The sequence below is a fragment of the Cherax quadricarinatus genome, chromosome 8 (genome assembly GCF_038502225.1).
Source record: "Cherax quadricarinatus isolate ZL_2023a chromosome 8, ASM3850222v1, whole genome shotgun sequence".
In the NCBI taxonomy this organism is placed as follows: domain Eukaryota; kingdom Metazoa; phylum Arthropoda; class Malacostraca; order Decapoda; family Parastacidae; genus Cherax; species Cherax quadricarinatus.
Window position 1 is genome coordinate 21,615,877 of NC_091299.1, and position 19,739 is coordinate 21,635,615.

The following is a 19,739-nucleotide window of genomic DNA, read 5'->3' on the forward strand; positions in this document are numbered from 1 at the left end:
AAGGTACCTAGGGATTGGCGGAGAGCATGTATAATCCTTTTATATAAAGGGAAAGGGGACAAAAGAGATTGTAAAAATTATAGAGGAATAAGTTTACTGAGTATACCAGGAAAAGTATACGGTAGGGTTATAATTGAAAGAATTAGAGGTAAGACAGAATGTAGGATTGCGGATGAGCAGGGAGGCTTCAGAGTGGGTAGGGGATGTGTAGATCAAGTGTTTACATTGAAGCATATATGTGAACAGTATTTAAATAAAGGTAGGGAAGTTTTTATTGCATTTATGGATTTAGAAAAGGCATATGATAGAGTGGATAGAGGAGCAATGTGGCAGATGTTGCAAGTATATGGGATAGGTGGTAAGTTACTAAATACTGTTAAGAGTTTTTATGAGGATAGTGAGGCTCAGGTTAGGGTGTGTAGAAGAGAGGGAGAATACTTCCCGGTAAAAGTAGGTCTTAGACAGGGATGTGTAATGTCACCATGGTTGTTTAATATATTTATAGATGGGGTTGTAAAAGAAGTAAATGCTAGGGTGCTTGGGAGAGGGGTGGGATTAAATTATGGGGAATCAAATTCAAAATGGGAATTGACACAGTTACTTTTTGCTGATGATACTGTGCTTATGGGAGATTCTAAAGAAAAATTGCAAAGGTTAGTGGATGAGTTTGGGAATGTGTGTAAAGGTAGAAAGTTGAAAGTGAACATAGAAAATAGTAGGGTGATGAGGGTATCAAATGATTTAGATAAAGAAAAATTGGATATCAAATTGGGGAGGAGGAGTATGGAAGAAGTGAATGTTTTTGATACTTGGGAGTTGACGTGTCGGCGGATGGATTTATGAAGGATGAGGTTAATCATAGAATTGATGAGGGAAAAAGGTGAGTGGTGCGTTGAGGTATATGTGGAGTCAAAAAACACTATCTATGGAGGCAAAGAAGGGAATGTATGAAAGTATAGTGGTACCAACACTCTTATATGGATGTGAAGCTTGGGTGGCAAATGCAGCAGTGAGGAGACGGTTGGAGGCAGTGGAGATGTCCTGTCTAAGGGCAATGTGTGGTGTAAATATTATGCAGAAAATTCGGAGTGTGGAAATTAGGAGGTGTGGAGTTAATAAAAGCATTAGTCAGAGGGCAGAAGGGTTGTTGAGGTGGTTTGGTCATTTAGAGAGAATGGATCAAAGTAGAATGATATGGAAAGCATATAAATCTATAGGGGAAGGAAGGAGGGGTAGGGGTCGTCCTCGAAAGGGTTGGAGAGAGGGGGTAAAGGAGGTTTTGTGGGCGAGGGGCTTGGACTTCCACCAAGCGTGCGTGAGCGTGTTAGATAGGAGTGAATGGAGACGAATGATACTTGGGACCTGAGGATCTGTTGGAGTGTGAGCAGGGTAATATTTAGTGAAGGGATTTAGGGAAACCGGTTATTTTATATAGCCAGACTTGAGTCCTGGAAATGGGAAGTACAATGCCTGCACTTTAAAGGAGGGGTTTGGGATATTGGCAGTTTGGAGGGATATGTTGTGTATCTCTATAAGTATATGCTTCTAAACTGTTGTATTCTGAGCACCTCTGCAAAAACAGTGAAAATGTGTGAGTGTGGTGAAAGTGTTGAATGATGATGAAAGCATTTTCTTTTTGGGGATTTTCTTTCTTTTTTGGGTCACCCTGCCTCGGTGGGAGACAGCCGACTTTTTGAAAAAAAAAAAAAAAAAAAATTTGGATTAAAACAGCAACTTTGTGTTTTTTTTTTGTATGTTTTTTACAGTTGTATTCACGATTTCTTGGTCTCATTTGATAGAATGGAATATATATTACAGAAATAGTGATGATTTTGATTGGTTTTAGTACTGAAAATGTATTCAAACCGAGCTCAAAGTCGAGAAAATGTTCAATTTTTGCCGATGTTCAAGAGTAAACAAATGTCGTCACGAGTCTAAGACGTGTCAGCTGGTGGGTCTTGTGTACATTCACGAATGTACTGATATTATTTTTACAATTATTACAACAATTATTATAACAGTAAATCTTTTATTTTTAGGTGTGAATAAAAATTCATTACGTGAATAAAAAATCAAAATGAAATTCATTTGTAAAGCCTGAAAACATAACTAATAAACAGAAGAAATATTAATTTAGTGCCAGGAATGCCTGCATTATTTATTCTGGACCCTATTTTGAAATTGGAATATTTTGAACTTTGTGTTAAATTGGCCAAATTACCATTTTCCCATCACATTATTGGGTAGTTGAAACAGTTGACTGGGAAATTTCTCGTCCTCAATCTATAAAATAGAATTAATTCTAGCGAAAAAGCTAAGAATTTGGTCGACTGGAATAACATAATTGGCCTAAAATGGAAGTCAAAGTAGGCAAAATTGCCGATGCGTAAATATCGCCTATGCAGCAAAATTCGCAAGAGCGTAATTTCTTCAATTTCCCATCAAATTTCATACTTTTTGCTTCATTATCTTCAGAAAAAGATTCTCTATAATTTCATAAGAAAAAATTATTTTTTTTTTTTAAATTCTTGGACCCTGGCTGTCACTCTGAGATTCTGCCTTTGGATCCTGAAAGGGTTAAAATAGGACTCAAAGTATGATAAATTGCTGATGTGTAAATTCTGCCCAGACCGCTAACTCTGTACCTGTATAATTCTGTAAGTTTTCTATCAAATTTAATATTTTTGTCATCATTACTCTCTTAAAAAAATTCTCTGCCATTTTTTATTTTCAAATGCCGACACTGCGAGCACTTTTAATTCTGGGGATCCCGACAGTGTAAGAGATAAGAAGTGAAGTCATTTTCTAAAAAGAAAACAATAACTGAAACAAAGGTAAAAACAATGAGTTATAATAGTTCACAATGTAAAAAATGTAAAACATACTTACATGACCACTAGTGAGGCTTCTCTTGAATTTTCCAAGAGTAGTTCACGAAGACGAACATGCCGGTTTGTCTTTTCACGTTGACCAAGGAGCTCTGCTTCGCTAATCAAAATACCTAGAAACCAAAAAGAAACTTTCTTTATCTTGTGAATTTCCATATACCTAACTCAGTGCAAAAAAAAAAAAAAAACGACCAGGCAATGCCTAAAAATAATGTGGTTGGCTAAAGAAACTGAGAATTCCGGAACTGTCATAAAGCTGGTCCTTTGGTGAAATAGTAAATCATCCCATTAAATGGCTGACCATATACATTATATTCAGCAGACCCTCATAATACAACCACACAGAGTACAATCTTTTTGTACCATGCTTTCAAAGCATAAAAATTATGCACTAAACATGAATAAAGCACATTAAATCACACTGCAAAGAGCACTCACATTCACACACATTGTCAAAGCAAAAGGCAACCGTGACAGCTCACACTTTGTATCAGATTCTTTATCTTTTAATCCCACACCTCTCTCCAACATCCTAGCATTCACTTCTTTTAAAATCCCATCTATAAATAAGTTAAATAACCATGGTGACATCACAGATTCCTGTCTAAAGCTTACATTTACTGGAAAATCTCCCTCTCTCCTACATACAGTGACCTGAGTCTCACTCTCCTCATAAACTCTCAACTTGTTTAAGTAACTTAGCACCTATTCCATACACTTGCAACATCTGCCACATTGCTCCCCTACCCACTATATTACATGTATATGCCTTTTCTATATCCATAAATGCAACAAAAACTTCCTTACCTTTATCAAAATATTACTCACTGACATGCGTCTATGTAAACAAACGGTCTACACATTCCCTACCCTTCCTAAAGTCTCCTCCTTCATCTGTGATCCTGCTCTTTGTCTCACCCTTAATTCTTTCAACAATAACTCTACAATACAGTGGAACCTCGGTTGTCGAACACATTACTTTTCAAATCAATCAGTTTTTGAACAAGGAATTCGAGAAAAAATGTCCTGGTTGTCGTACATGCTCTTGGTTGTTGACCGACAATGCTCCCAAGATCGAAGAATTTAAGAAATATATCTATACATTTTTCCTTATGAAATGATAAGAGAATCCTTTTCCAAAGGTAATGAAATCAAAAGTAAGAAATTTGATGGAAAACTTACGGAATTAGGCTATCATGAAGTTAGCAGTCTCAGTGATATTTACACATCGAAGATTTCGGATATTTTGAGCCCTATTTTGGGCAAATTCCATTGTTCCAGTTGACCAAACTCATAGCTATTGCTCTAGAACTCCTTTCATTCTATCGACTGAGTAAAAACTGCCCATTTACCTATTTCAACTACCCAATAAAGTGAGCTGCAATTACTAATTTGGCCAATTTCGCACAAAATTCTGGGGTCCAGAAAAAACAATGCAGACATTCCTGGCACTAAAATAACATTTTCTCTGTTCACTAGTAATGTCTCCAGCCCCTCTTATATTATGCTTGCTTTTCATTTTGAATTTTTATTCACCCAAAAAATATTAGATTAACTGTTATTTAGACTACTGCATAATTGTAATAATTGTATAAATAATATTAGCGCATTCATGAATGCATATTAGACCCACCAGTTGACATATATTGGATGCGTGGTGTGATCTGTTTACTCTTGAACATCAGAAAAATCGAACATTCCCGCTACTTTGAACTTAATTTCCAGCTACTTTTAGTCCATAAATCATTCAAAATAATGTGTTTCTGTAATATATCATCCATTCTATCAAATGAGACCAAGAAAACAACCATAAATACTATATGAAAATACACCGCAAAGTCGCTGTTTTAAACCATAAACACGGTTGCATTTTTTCTTGTTATTCACTGCGTGCTACAGGATTTGTTTTATACTGCGCACACTGACTATGCCGACCCATTCTCTCACATGTTGACTTACCAGCTTTCTCCTGAAACATTTGAAACAGCTAGAATTTTACTATTTGCTCTCATCTGACAGGTAAGATGCAGCTAAATTTTCATTTACTGTACAGTATTTCGGTTAAATTTTCATTTAGTATTCATTTTTTACAGTTTCCCCTTTGATGTATAATTTTATACTTAGCTTTATGTAGTAGTCAGTGCATTATTATTAATAATCTTGCAGTTTTATAACTGAGTGTAAGCACGCCTCTGGCAAGACAGTGATGGAGTGAATGATGATGAAATTTTTCTTTTTCAGGTCACCCTACCTTGGTGGGAGATGGCTGGTGTGTTAATAAAAATAATAATAAAAATTATTATATTGTCATTTGGGATCTGGAACGGATTAATTCTATTAACATTATTCTTTATGGGAAAAATTGGTTTGGTTGTCGTCCATTTTGGCTGTCGAACTGCACACTGGTATGGCTCATTTCCCTATAATTCTTATTCTCTCTTTTATACCCTATTCCCTTATACAAAGACACTGTACATGCTCATACATTTGCTATCTTTTCTTACTGTGAATTAGTTAACTACTTAAGATGGATACATGGGTCAGTGGGCAACCAGTAGTAACAAGCCTGGTTGACCAGACTAGCACCAAACGAGCCTGGCCTATGTCCAAGCTCGTTTGGTGCTCCCCGGAGCCTGGTCCATAGCCAGGCTCCGGGAGTAGAAAAACTCTCAGAATTTATCAAATGTTTAACTGAAGATCACTGAATCAATATAAAGCATTAATGCATACTTTTTAAAACTGTACTATTGTTCATTTAGCTCCCTCTCTCTTTTTTGTATATTTAAGAATTCTTACTTAGTAACTGATGCATCAGGATTAGTTTGCCCCAAATGCAATGCATGCTACTGGCTTTCTTTTGTGCCTAATTATATATTATTACATGTAAACTACTTTATCTGTATGGTACATAAAAGAAATAAAGTATCTGAATTTGAATTCCTCTGCACCTTCATACATTTATTGAGCAAATGCACCAATCAAACCAAAACTATATTCCCATCTGATCCCATCAACCAACCAGGAAAATACAGGTTGGCCATCACTAATCTGGCAATCAGTAATCCGGCACTAAATTCGGCTAGTATAATTTCAAATTTCTGGGGTCGCCATGTGAACCTGCTGCTACTGTTTGGTGGCCTTACTTGATGCATAAGTCATTCCAATTTCTTTTTCTCCGTTTATTGTTATAACTGCTCACTTTTAGCCCTAGCCATGGCTCCAATGAATAAAAGAAATGTTTCTCGTTGTGTAAAGCACATACACCATACAATGTCCATAAAAGATAAGATGGCTTTGAAGCCACTGTCAGTCGCCATGAGCTCAGCTCACTCAGATAAGCTGTGACCAGTAAATTTGGGCCTACATATGAGAGAATAGGTCTGTGTGGTACGTGCACACTATATAAAAAAAATTCAGCTATAGAAAAAACATGTAAAACAGCAACTTTAAGGTGTATTTTCATATGGTTTGTATGATTGTATTCTGGTTTTTTGGTCTCATTTGATAGAAATGAAGATATATTACAAAAGTAGATATAATTTTGATTGGTTTCACACCAGAAAGTACCTTAAAATTGAGCTCAAAGTAGCAGAAATGTTAAATTTTTGCCAATGTTCAAGAGTAAACAAATGATGTCGCTGTCCAATACGTGTCCAACAGGCCAGTCTAATACACAATCACGAATGAGTTAACATTATTTATACAATTATTACAATAATGTAATAGTCTGCATAATACTAAATCTCCTATTTTTTTGTGTGAATAAAAATTCAAAATAGAAAGCAAGCATAATATAAGAGAGACCTGGAGATGTGACTAATGAACAGATATAATGTTATTTTAGTGCTAGGAATGTCTGCATTGTTAATTCTGGAACCTATTTTGAAATTGGCATCTCAAAATTTGTGTGAAACTTGCCAAATTACTGACTTCTGACTACTTTATTGGGTAGTTGAAATAGGTAAATGGGCAGTTTCTTGTACTCAATCGACAGAATAGAAGGAATACTTGCAAAATAGCTATGAGTTTGGTAGACTGGAACAATGGAATGGGCCAAAAATAGGGTGTAAAGTGGGTGATTATTATTATTATTATAATTAAAAAGAAGCGCTAAGCCACAAGGGCTATACAGCGCTGCAGGGTAGGGAAGGAAGCGAGGGTATTGGGCGGCAGAAGGGGGGAGGGGCGATCAGTAGGTTACAGAAAACAGCGGGGCACGGGATAGTGCAGGGGTAGAGGGTAGCAAGAGATTGAGGAAGAAAGGGCTGAAGGTATCATCAGAGTTTGTGAAGTAAGTCAGTTGTTGTCAAAAAGTCAATGAGAGAGTCTGGATGAAAGGTGGGTCCATCAGCGAGAAGGGAAGGTAAAGAGAGAGCAGCGGAGCGAAGACGACGTTGGAGGTAAATTCTGCGTGCTCGGTGATAAAGTGGGCAGTCTAACAGAATGTGGCTGACCGATAATGGAACCTGACAATTCTCACAGAGAGGAGCAGGGCACCTCTCCATGAGATATCCATGAGTAAGACGAGTATGGCCAATGCAAAGACAGGAGAGAGTAGTCTCCCAACCTCGGCACTGGTGACAAGAAGACGGCCAGTAACCTATACTCGGTTTAAAAGACTGAAGTTTGTTACCGTGTAGAGTAGACCAACGTTGTTGCCAACGGGTGTGAAGGTGGGTAGCTATTGCAGCAAAATAGTCTGTAAATGGAACACCTCTATATGAAACTGGTAGGTCATGTACTGCTGACCGCGCAGCAATGTCTGTCTGTTCATTGCCCTGTACATCAACATGACCAGGGACCCAACAAAAAACAATATCTTTATGCTTGGTAGAGACGCGGCGTAGCCAAAGTTGGATACGGAGGAGAAAGGGGTGAGGTGTATCAAATTTCTGTATAGCCTGTACAGCACTAAGGGAGTCTGAGACAACCACAAATGATGACACAGGCATAGATGCAATACGGATAAGTGCTGCAAGAATGACATACAATTCAGCAGTAAAGATACTAGTCGAAGATAGTAAATGCCCTCGTACGATGCTGTCCGGAAACACTGCTGTGAATCCTACGCCGTCAGAAGACTTAGAGCCATGTGTGTACACCGCAATGGCATGAGAATGAGAGTGGAAGTGGTCAAGAAAAAGAGAGCAGGAAGCTACCGTAGACAGTTGGACTTTCGAGCAAGGGAGTGAGAAAGAACAGATTCGAACAGCTGGAACTTCCCAGGGGGGTAGGGAAAAGTGAGATGCTACATGAACATAGAAAGGTGGAAATTGAAGAGAGGACAAGAGCGAATGTAGGCGAAGAGAGAAGGGACGGAGCAAACAGGGGCGGCGAACAAATAAAGAATGTCTACTAATATCGGTGACCATTCTATAAATGGAAGGATTGCGGAGATCATGAGAGCGTACATAGTAGCGAAGGCAATGGGCATCATGGCGATCGGATAAGGATGGAACGTTCGCTTCTGCATAGAGGCTCTCAACAGGGAAAGAGCAAAAAGCACCTAGGCATAAACATAATCCTTGGTGATGAATAGGGTTGAGGCTAGATAGAGTAGCAGGAGAGGCAGCTGAATAGATCTGGTCACCATAATCAAGTTTTAATAAAATGAGGGTGGAATGTAGGCGAAGGAGAGTTCGACGATCAGCTCCCCATGACAGATGAGCAAGGGTTTTAAGAAGGTTCAGCCGGCTGTGACAAGTTGTCTTCAGAGAGGTAATGTGAGGTTTCTAGGATAACCTACGGTCAAAGAGGAGGCCTAGAAACCTGACTGTATCACGTTCAGGGATACGGGAGCCATAGAGGTACAAAGGATGATCGGAGATGACAGAGCGTCTAGTGAAAGTAATTTGGTGAGTTTTGGTACTGGAAAATTTAAACCCATGTGTGGTGGCCCAATTGGAAACACGGTCGACCGCATGCTAGAGAGAAACTGTAATGAGGTGACAGTCAGCGCCTGCACATGCAATAGCGAAGTCATCAACATAGAGTGATGACCAAATATTGGATGGAAGACTAGAGGCCAAATCATTTATAGCAAGGAGAAAAAGTGTTGTGCTCAGAACACATCCCTGGGGGACACCTTCAGCTTGGATGAAGTCCGGGGAGTGCACATTATTAACCCGAACACAGAAATGTCTGTCAGTTAAAAAGTTCTTAAGGAAGAATGGTAGATTGCCTCGAAGGCCTAAGGAGTGGGCTTGGGCCAAAATATTACACCTCCAAGTTGTGTCACATGCCTTCTCAAGGTCAAAAACTATGGCAATAACTGAGTGGTTATTCACAAAGGCATTACGAACACACGTATCCAAGCGTAGTAAGGGGTCTATGGTAGAACGGCCCTTACGAAAGCCATATTGACGAGTGGAGAGACTGTTGTGTGTCTCTAAATACCACACTAAATATCTATTTACCAGGCGTTCCATCACTTTGCAAACTGCATTGGTAAGAGCAATGGGACGATAGTGGGAGGCTTCATGTCCCGTAGTACCCGGTTTGCGGAAAGGGAGAACAATGGCAGATTTCCACAGCTGTGGAAGAACTCCTTGTGAACAAATAAGATTGAAAAGGTGTAATAGGACTGCAAGGGCTGACTGATGTAAATGTTGTAGCATACGAATATGAATGTCGTCGGGCCCAGCTGCCGATGATCGGCAAGCTGAGAGTGTTGCCTCCAGTTCCTGAAGTGTAAAAGGCGCATTATACTGTTCTTCTCTGAGAGAAGAAAAGTCCAAGGGTGCTAACTCTCTGGCAGACTTTGAGGAAAGAAACGAGGGGCATAGATGGAGCCCCTGAGAAATACGGACCAGATGATTGCCAATTTCATTGGCAACATCTAGTGGGTTTGCTATATCAACACCGGCAACCCACAGAACAGGAGCCGGGTCAGGAGAATATTTACCAATCAGTTTTTGTACTTTTTTCCAGACTGCACTCAGAGGAAGCAGAGGTGATGGTGGAGACATAATCTCGCCAGCAAGTGCGTTTAGCGTCACGGATGACACGGCGAGTGATCGCACGCTTCTGCTTAAAATCAAGAAGTCTCTCCATGGTTCTACTGTACCGGTACCTGCCCCACGCAGAGCGTTTCAAACGTACTGCATGAGCACAAGCAGGAGACCACCAAGGCACGCATTTCTGAGAATGCCTGCTCGAAGTTTGGGGTATAGAATGAAAAGCTGCGGTTAAAATGGAGGACAACAAGAGGTGTAAAAGCTCATCTATGGTGGACGAAGAAGGAACCTCACTAAAAACAGTTAGTTGTGAGTAAAGGTTCCAATTTGCCTGATCAAATTACCAGCGTGGGTTACGAAGAGGTGGTGAATATGAAGGGGAAGTAAGAATGACTGGGAAATGATCGCTGTCATGTAAATCCGGGAGAACAGACCAGGTGAAGTCTAATGCGGCGGAGGAAGAGCAGACTGAGAGATCAATGCAAGAGAGAGTATGAGTCCGAGGATCAAAATGGTTGTGAGTACCTCTATTTAAAACATGGAGGGGGTGAGTAGCAAGAAAAGCTTCTAACTGAATGCCACGGGAATCACAGTGAGACCCCCCAGAGGAAATGATGGGCATTAAAATCGCCTAGTAACAGAAGTGGTGGCAGTAATGACGAAACGAGAAAGGCAATATCCGGGATAGATAATGCCCGAGAAGGAGAGAGATACAAAGAACAGAGTGAATACCACCTATGCAAGTGGATATGGGCTGCTGTGTAATGCAGCGAAGTACAAACAAATAGCTGATGGTACGGAATATCAGTGCGTAGAAGAAGGGCACTTTCATTAAAGGTCCCATCAGGAAAAGGATGTGAATACAATAAATTATAGCCTGAGATGGGATAGATAACAGCAGAGAGTAATTTTGGTTCCTGTAAGCAAACACCAACAGGGGAAAACTGGGAGAGCAACATCTGAAGCTCACCCCGATTACCCCTGAGGCCGCGAATATTCCACTGTAAATAGGCCATGATTGACAACGATAAAGATACTTGAAAGCCGCAGGTATGGGTACCTACGGACTAGAAAAGTCCACATGTAGTGGCAAAGGAAAACGTTCAAGTAGCGAAGGAACGGTGCGTTGTGAAGAAAGGAGTTGCGCAGATGGAGAAGAGGAAAGAGAAGGAACAGAGGGTGGATCAGTGTCCATTGATGGTTTGGTCTCTGCAATATATTCAGAGATTGCTTCAAGTGTTTCGGAGTTCAGAGACATCGTATTGGGTGACAATATTGAAGATGGAAGGAGGAGGAGTTTGAGTAAAGATCGGAGCTGTAATGGACTGTACTAAGGTAGGGGGGGGGGGGGCGAAAGGGTGGAGGGAACTGGAGAAGTGTGGGAGGGGACAGAAGAGGCAGAAACCTGGGAGGTGGCAGAAGAGGAAGAAACTTGGGAGGGGACAGGGGAGGAAGGCACAGTACGAGGGGGAGGATGAACCTCCACACTTGTAACAGAGCCAGTGAAAGGGGAAGACCCAGGTACAGAGACCGGGAAGGTAAAATGTGGAGGCGGATGAAGGGAAGGAGGGGTTAAAAGAGATTTTTTGGACCTCTGAGAAGTAGAGGGACAATTGGGAGGAGGTGTCATACGAGGTCTTGTCGATACCTGGGTTTGTGAGGGAGAACACGAAGAAGTGAGGACAGACTGAGGAGTTGAAGTAGGGACGTCTGAGCCCAGGACAGCAAGAGAATTAGATACAGGAGTGACTATGGGCCTGGCAACCGCAGAGGAGGCTGCAGAAGATGTGACCCCAGAAGTGGGGGGACGCTTTGAAACACGAGAATAAGAAACACGGGGCAGTCTCCCTTGGAGGCGGAGATGAGAAACCGCCATAGGATAAGGGACGAGGCAAGGTAAGAACGGAGTGCGGTAACAATAAGGGGCCTGGGGGTAGCGGGGTCATGGATTAGGTACTTCATGGTTAGGTTACTTCTTTCTTTTTGTTTTTAAGAAAAAAAAGAAAGAAGAAAAGAAAATAAAAATACAAAAAAAAGAATAAAAAAAAGGGGGGACCAGGGAGGGATAGTTCCTAGGAGGAATGAAAGGGCCAGAAATCTCCCTCCGCGCCAAAGAGGACCTCAGCACCGCAAGTAGTGCAGATGCAGCATGGAACCCGTGCCATACTCTACCCATCATGCCAGTAAACCAGCAATCCGGGATAGCAACCTCACATCTGCCTAGCTACCTCGGTGGACAAAAGAGAGGGCGGCCGGACATCCGCCACAAAGCATATCTCCTTCGGCCACCACTCCCGGAATCTGAAAGGTGGCTTCCAGAGATACACCTGTCGCCCGAAAGACACCCAAAGCCACCCTCCGGGATACCGGAGAGGGATCAGGACATCCCCAGTTGATCCAGATTCCACGGCAAACTACGCCACCGCCAAGAACCTCAACAGAATGGGATGGGCCCCAGTACCCTTTCCCCTACCTAGGAACTAGCATGCCTGTGGGAAAAAAATCCCAAAGGCCAAAAAGGAAGGGCAAAAAGGAGGGGTGGGGAGGAGGAGGAGGAGGAAAGGGAAAAGGGGAGGATGGGATAGGGAAGGGGGGATTGGGGGGTAATTAGGTTCGGTCTGAGGAAGGAGACCGACAGGTCTAATTCCTCAGACCAAGAGCCTCTTCACCACTCCAAGGAGCCCCCCTTGTAGAGGTAAAGTGGGTGAAATCACTGATGTGTAAATATCGCTGTTGTATATTCTAACCTAACCACTCTATAATCCGGCAAAACCTCTAATCTGGCACCTTACAGGTCACAATGATGCCAGATTAGTGACGGTCAACCTGTACTACTATCCTGCCAAATAAGTGTAAAATGGAAACTTGTAATTGTTTTACACAATGGCAGGATTGATGGTGTCTTTTTGTGTTTAAACACATGCAAGATAATAGGTATATCTTGCTACTTTTACTTACACTTAGGTCACACTACATATGCATGTACACTTATATGCATACACACACACATCAAAGTTTTATTCTATTTTCTTAAAAGTTCTTATTTATTTCCTTTCATTTCCATGGGAAAGTAGAACAGAATTCTTCCTCTGCAAGCCACGAGTGTCGTAAGAGGCAACTAAAATGCTGGGAGCAAGGGACTAGTAACCCCTTCTCTGTGGAATACATCCAGTTCATTGAAAGAAAAATATTTATTTATTTTTAACTCAATAGTCATCTCCCACCAAGACAGAGGTGACCCAAAAAAAAAAGAGGAAACAAAGTTTTCTTCCTTTTCATTTAGTAATTTATACAGGAGAAGGGGTTACTACCCCATCCTCACACAAAGTAGCTTCCCATCTTTTAATGACAAATTTAATAAACACATCAACCACTACATGATGTTGATCTAATCTGTTTTCATTATTTACTAATCTCAATCACCCCACCTACTTTCTCTACTTTCTGCCATCTATGCTAGCTCTCAGTTCTTCCCACACTAACTAATCTTATTCCTCTTCTTTTCAGGTATGAAATTTTATCCTCAATATACACAACAGATTTTTTTACCTTCATTTTCTTTGCTTATCTCTTCAGTGCTCTTGGTCTTAAATTCATGAATTAATTGATCAAACTCCATACGTGATGATTCAGCAGCTTTTTTGGCAACGTCTGGTATTACAATAACATCACTGTAGTCGATACGGAACTTGGATAACAAGTTAGCCATACTGGAATAAAAATGTTAAACATAATTTAACAGCTAACTGAAATAACACAATCTTTAGTAAAATAAATTTTTAACTAAGTAAGGCCCATTACATATGACAACTGATGTAAATAAAGCTCATGTATCTCTAAGCCATATTCAAGTAACACAGAAGGACATTAATCTATAAAAATAAAAAGGTGTCCCTCTTTGCAGACGATGTGAAGCTAATGCAAAGAATTCAACTGGATAAGGATCAGACAGGACTACAAAGGGATTTGGACAGGCTGCAAGCCTAGTCCAGTGACTGGCTCTTGGAGTTTAACCCCACCCAGTACAAATTCATGAAGACTGGGGAAGGTCAAAGAAGACTGCAGACAGAGTACAGGCTAGGGAGGCCAAAGATTACAAACCTCGCTCAAGGAAAAGTATCTTGGGGTGAATATAATACTAAGAACAACTCTTGAGGCGCACATCAACCAAATAACTGGTGAAGCATATGGTTGCCTGACAAACCTAAGAATAGCATTTCAACACCTGAGTAAGGAATCATTCAAGACTCTGTACACTATGTATGTCAGGCCCATACTGGAGTATGCAACACCAGTATGGAACCCACACCTGGTCAAGCACGTCAAGAAATTAGAGAAAGTGCAAAGGTTTGTAACAAGACTAGCCCCGGAGATAAGGGGTATGTCCTACAAGGAGAGGTTAAGGGGAATCAACCTGACAACACTGGAGGGCAAGAGGGATAGGGAAGACATGATAACAACATATAAAATACTGAGAGGAATTGACAGGGGTGGATAGGGACAGGATGTTTTAGAGATGGGGGACAGCAACAAGGGGCCACAACTGGAAGCTGAAGACTCAGACGATTCACAGGGATGTTACAAAGTATTTCTTCAGACACAGAGTTGTCAGGAAGTGGAACAATTTGGAGAGTGATGTAATGGATGCAGGATCTGTACATAGCTTTAAGAAGAGATGCAACAAAGCTCATGGAACAGGGAGAGAGTAGACCTAGTAGTGACCAGCGAAGAAGTGGGACCAGGATCTATGACTTGATCCCTGCAACCACAAATAGGTGAGTACAGACACGCAATGGAGGACAGACAAACAGGAGAAATGATAATAACGTATCAAATACATGGGGACACAGCAAGAAGTTAAAGACAAAGATGAGCTACAGGGATGTCAAGAAATATTTCTTTAGTTTCAGGGTGGTTGGGAAATGGAATGACCTCAACTATAAAGTAGTGAAGGCAGACTTCATACATAGCTTTAAGAATGGGTACAATGGTGCCCAAGCAGTAAGGTAAGACAGAGCCAAGAGCTACAATTCAACCTCTGCAACCATATACAGTTGTGAGCACATGTGTACGCATGTATGCACACACGCATGCATGTATGCGCACGCATGTATGCATATGCATGCATGCATGCACGCATGCACACACACACACACGCGCGCACGCACGTGCACACACACACACACGTACACACACACACACACATACACACACACACACACACACATACACACACACACACACATACACCCACACACACATACACACACACACACACACACACACACACACACACACACACACACACACACACACACACATTCACACACACGCACACACACACACGCGCACACACACACACACACACACACACACACACACACACACACACACACACACACCGAGCATGTCTCCGGAAGCACACATCAATCAGATAACTGCTGCAGCATATGGGCGCCTGGCAAACCTGAGAACAGCATTCCGATACCTTAGTAAGGAATCATTCAAGACACTGTACACCGTGTATGTCAGGCCCATACTGGAGTATGCAGCACCTGTTTGGAACCCGCACTTGATAAAGCACGTCAAGAAACTAGAGAAAGTACAAAGGTTTGCGACAAGGTTAGTTCCAGAGCTAAGGGGAATGTCCTATGAGGAAAGATTAAGGGAAATCGGCCTGACCACACTGGAGGACAGGAGGGTCAGGGGAGACATGATAACGACATATAAAATACTGCGTGGAATAGACAAGGTGGACAAAGACAGGATGTTCCAGGGAGGGGACACAGAAACAAGAGGCCACAATTGGAAGTTGAAGACACAAATGAGTCAGAGAGATAGTAGGAAGTATTTCTTCAGTCATAGAGTTGTAAGGCAGTGGAATAGCCTAGAAAATGACGTAGTGGAGGCAGGAACCATACACAGTTTTAAGACGAGGTTTGATAAAGCTCATGGAGCGGGGAGAGAGAGGGCCTAGTAGCAACCGGTGAAGAGGCGGGGCCAGGAGCTAGGACTCGACCCCTGCAACCACAAATAGGTGAGTACAAATAGGTGAGTACACACACCTACACACCTACAACAGGCCTAGTGCCTAATCGACATGTGCCTAGGACAAAATGGTAACTAACTAACTAACACACACACAGGTGAGTACACAGTATACAACAATGTTCATACAAACATGTCACACTGGTTAAATTCTTCCTAAACAATATACTGTATATCTTGTTTACTTTAAGGAGCTCATTTTATACAGTATAAAATAACATAAGAAAAGAAAAAAGGTGAAAAGATTACCTTCTCTGTTCCATGTCAAGCTCATCTTTACGGTTGGCCAAAGCAAACACACGCAACTTGCATCCAGACCACTGTGACCTTGTGGTAAGAATATATGGCACCAGCAGAGTTAAACCACCATCGTCATACAGCCACCATACATCAATTGTGCCCTGAAGTGTACATTAAGCATTGTAATTGACATTCTAGTCTATCCAAATACTGTAGATCCTTCACTGACAACATTAATGTATTCCTGAAATTTTTTGGAAAGTCAAGTGTTCAGAACTCTAGACCTATTTTCCTTAAGACATCATTAATATTTTTAACTAAGAATATTTATCCTATGTTTTACATTCAGTACTGTTCCTTTTCACTAACAAATAGTCTTGAACAATTAGGTTGTGATATATATGTAGGCCACCAGGCATAATTAGTGGCTTTCTTTTGTGCATACTATTGTACCGATACTTTTAACTACATTTTTCTGAATGGCTTACAGAAATAAGCTATTATTATTATTATTTCAACAAACTGGTCGTATCCCACCGAGGCAGGGTGGCCCAAAAAGAAAAATGAAATTTTATCTTTTTAACTTTAGCAATGTATATAGGAGAAAGGGCTACTAGCCCTTTGCTCCCAGCATGTTAAGTAACCTCCTATGACACGCATGGCTTACGGAGGAAGAATTCTGTTCCACTTCCCCATAGAGGTAAGAGGAAATAAACAAGAACTAGTAAGAAAATAGAAGTAAACCTAGAGGGGTGTGTATATATATGCTTGTACATGCATAAGTAGTGTGACCTAAGTGTAAGTGGAAGTAGCAAGATGTACCTGAAATCTTGTATGTTTATGAGACAGAAAAAAAGACATCAGCACTCCTATCATTATGTAAAACAATTACAAGGTTCCATTTTACACTCACTTGGCAGGACGGTAACACCTCCCTGGGTGATTGCTGTCTACCAACCTACTACCTAGGATTAGTATTATTATTAACCCCTTCGGTGTTGGTCCCGTAAAATTATGGCTTTGAAGCCAGTGTCGATCCCATAAAACAACACCAAAATTCTAGTGGCTTCAAATCTTGCAGGAGAGAGCTGGTAAGCCTACACATGAGAGAATGGGTCTGCATGGTCAGTGTGTGCAGTATAAAAAAATCCTGCAGTAAACAGTGCATAATGAGAAAAAAATTGTAACCAAGTTTCTGGTTTAAAACATTGACTTTGCAATATATTTTTGTATGGTATTTATGGTTGTATTCTCATTTTCTTGGTCTCTTTTGACAGAATGGAAAATATATTACAGAAATGGAGGTGATTTTGAATGGTTTACTGTTGCACCTCAACTACTTTTCCCCTATTGGTACCCTTTATTTCCTTTAATATTACATTGCATTCATTTCCTTTAGTAGCTAAACTGGAAATGAATGTTCTTGTATTATTAAGATTATTTGTTTGTATATTTATATTTTATGTGACCACAATCGGTTAAGTTCTAGTGTGTTATGTCGCTTTATGTTACTGGTCTGTGTACCGGAGGAAGATAAAGATAAGGAGTCAAACCTCCAAAAGTATCACTAATAAACCCTGTTTGCTTGTTATACACCCACCTCTTTTGTGTCAAGAAGGTGGTGGTAAAAGTAACGTGACCTACCTAACCTTCACGCTCGCAGTAAACCTTGAGTCAATGTGCAGATACCAGCCAACAAGTCAACACTCCTGCTCTGGTCTTATAAACTGATTGTTGTTGGTTTTCTTCAATTTGTATATTCTCATAAATTGTATAACTATCTGACTGATCTAGTATTAAGACTAGATATTTTACTCTGAAGGAGTATCTGTATATACCTCATATCCTACAGATTTAATATCTCTCTGTATACATGCATTCGAAGGCATAGTCTTGGAAACTTTGTGAAGTAGACCCTACAGTAAGCATTCTTTACAAAGATACTGTATAACGGGATAATCTTACATGCCTTAATTTTTATATTACATATACCACTACTTTACTAAATTTAAAAAGAGAAACTTTTGCTTTTCTTTTTGGGACACCTTGCCTTGGTGGGATACGGCTGGTTTGTTGAAAAAAAAAAAAATACCACTATTTCATTAAAATAAGTTTTATTTGAAGATTATTATTATCCCAAATTCTCTGTCTAAAACCGTTATGCTCTGAACAGAAAGAAAGGATATACTTATGGTCATATATAGACCTGGGAGCTTAACATTTAATAACTAAAAGTAGCCTGAAATTGAGCTCAAAGTAGCAGAAATGTTTGATTTTTGCTGCTGTTCAAGAGTAAACAAATCACAGTCATGTGTCCAATACACCTATGCAGTAGTCTGAATAACAGTAAATCACACAGAATTCTTCAACACTTGTCCAACCTTTGGACGAAGACCTACTTCGACTAGTGGATGGTACCACTATGACCTCACCTCCTCCTGCTTCGCCTCACCTCACTACAGTACATAAGCCACGTCTACGGCCCTATGCTGTACATTCTACAAGATTGATGGACTGAACACATCGACTCCAGGCTGAGGGACTGATTACCTCTAACTCCTCCTCTCCTTATGCCTTTCTACTTTGTATTGGACTGATGAAGCCACTGTGTGGTGAAACGTTTCCTGAATAAAGATTCCCATATGTTGCATAAGTGTCTCAATCTTCAACTTACCTATAAGGTTTACACAATTGAGGATATTAAAATGATCCTTCCAAAACTCCTTTAGAGTCAATAGAGTATCTGTGGTCACTTCAAAGCACCTTTCAAACATAGCTTTTGTGTACAGTTTCTTTAAGTTGGAAATGACCTGCTGGTCCATGGGCTGCAGGAGAGGAGTGGTATTAGGAGGCAAAAACTTGACCTTAATGAAGCTCATGTCCCCAGAAAGTCGCTCTGCCAAGTCTGTAGGATGACCAGGGGCACTGTCTAACACCAGTAGGCACTTAAGGTCTAATTTCTTTTCAATTAGGTAATTTTTCACATTGGGGGCAAATGCATGGTGTAACCAGTCATAGAAAAAGTCCCTAGTGACCCATACCTTAGTGTTTGCCCTCCACAGCACACACAAATTAGCCTTGAGGATATTCTTTTGCCTGAACGCTCTGGGAGTTTCTGAGTGATACACCAATAAAGGCTTCACTTTGCAATCACCACTAGCATTGGCACACATCAGAAGAGTAAGCCTGTCTTTCATAGGCTTATGTCCTGGGAGTGCCTTTTCCTCCTGAGTAATGTAAGTCTTGCTTGGCAATTTCTTCCAAAACAGGCCTGTTTTATCACAATTAAACACTTGTTCAGGTTTCAATCCTTCAGCCTCTATGTACTCCTTGAATTCATGCACATATTTTTCAGCTTTTTTTTGGTCTGAACTGGCAGCCTCACCATGCCTAATCACACTATGTATGCCACTACGATTCTTAAATCTTTCAAACCAACCTTTGCTGGCCTTAAATTCACTCACATCACCACTAGTTGCAGGCATTTTTCTAATTAAATCCTCATGCAACTGCCTAGCCTCTTCACAAATAATCGCTTGAGAGATGCTATCTCCTGCTATCTGTTTTTCATTTATCCACACCAATAACAGTCTCTCAACATTTTCTA

General features: G+C 40.7%; 1 protein-coding gene across 2 annotated transcripts in view; it reads right to left on the bottom strand.

Annotated features, from left to right (window-relative positions):
* The window catches only part of LOC128685247 (bumetanide-sensitive sodium-(potassium)-chloride cotransporter-like), a 213,567-nt gene that overhangs the window by 3,744 nt on the left and 190,084 nt on the right, over window positions 1-19,739 (bottom strand). For both annotated transcript variants that reach the window (XM_070082928.1, XM_070082927.1), the window contains 3 exons: window positions 16,142-16,293; window positions 13,394-13,554; window positions 2,890-3,001 (listed from right to left, as the gene is read on the bottom strand). In XM_070082928.1, the coding sequence (XP_069939029.1) occupies window positions 2,890-3,001; window positions 13,394-13,554; window positions 16,142-16,293 (425 nt within the window). The remainder of the gene's footprint in view (window positions 1-2,889; window positions 3,002-13,393; window positions 13,555-16,141; window positions 16,294-19,739) is intronic.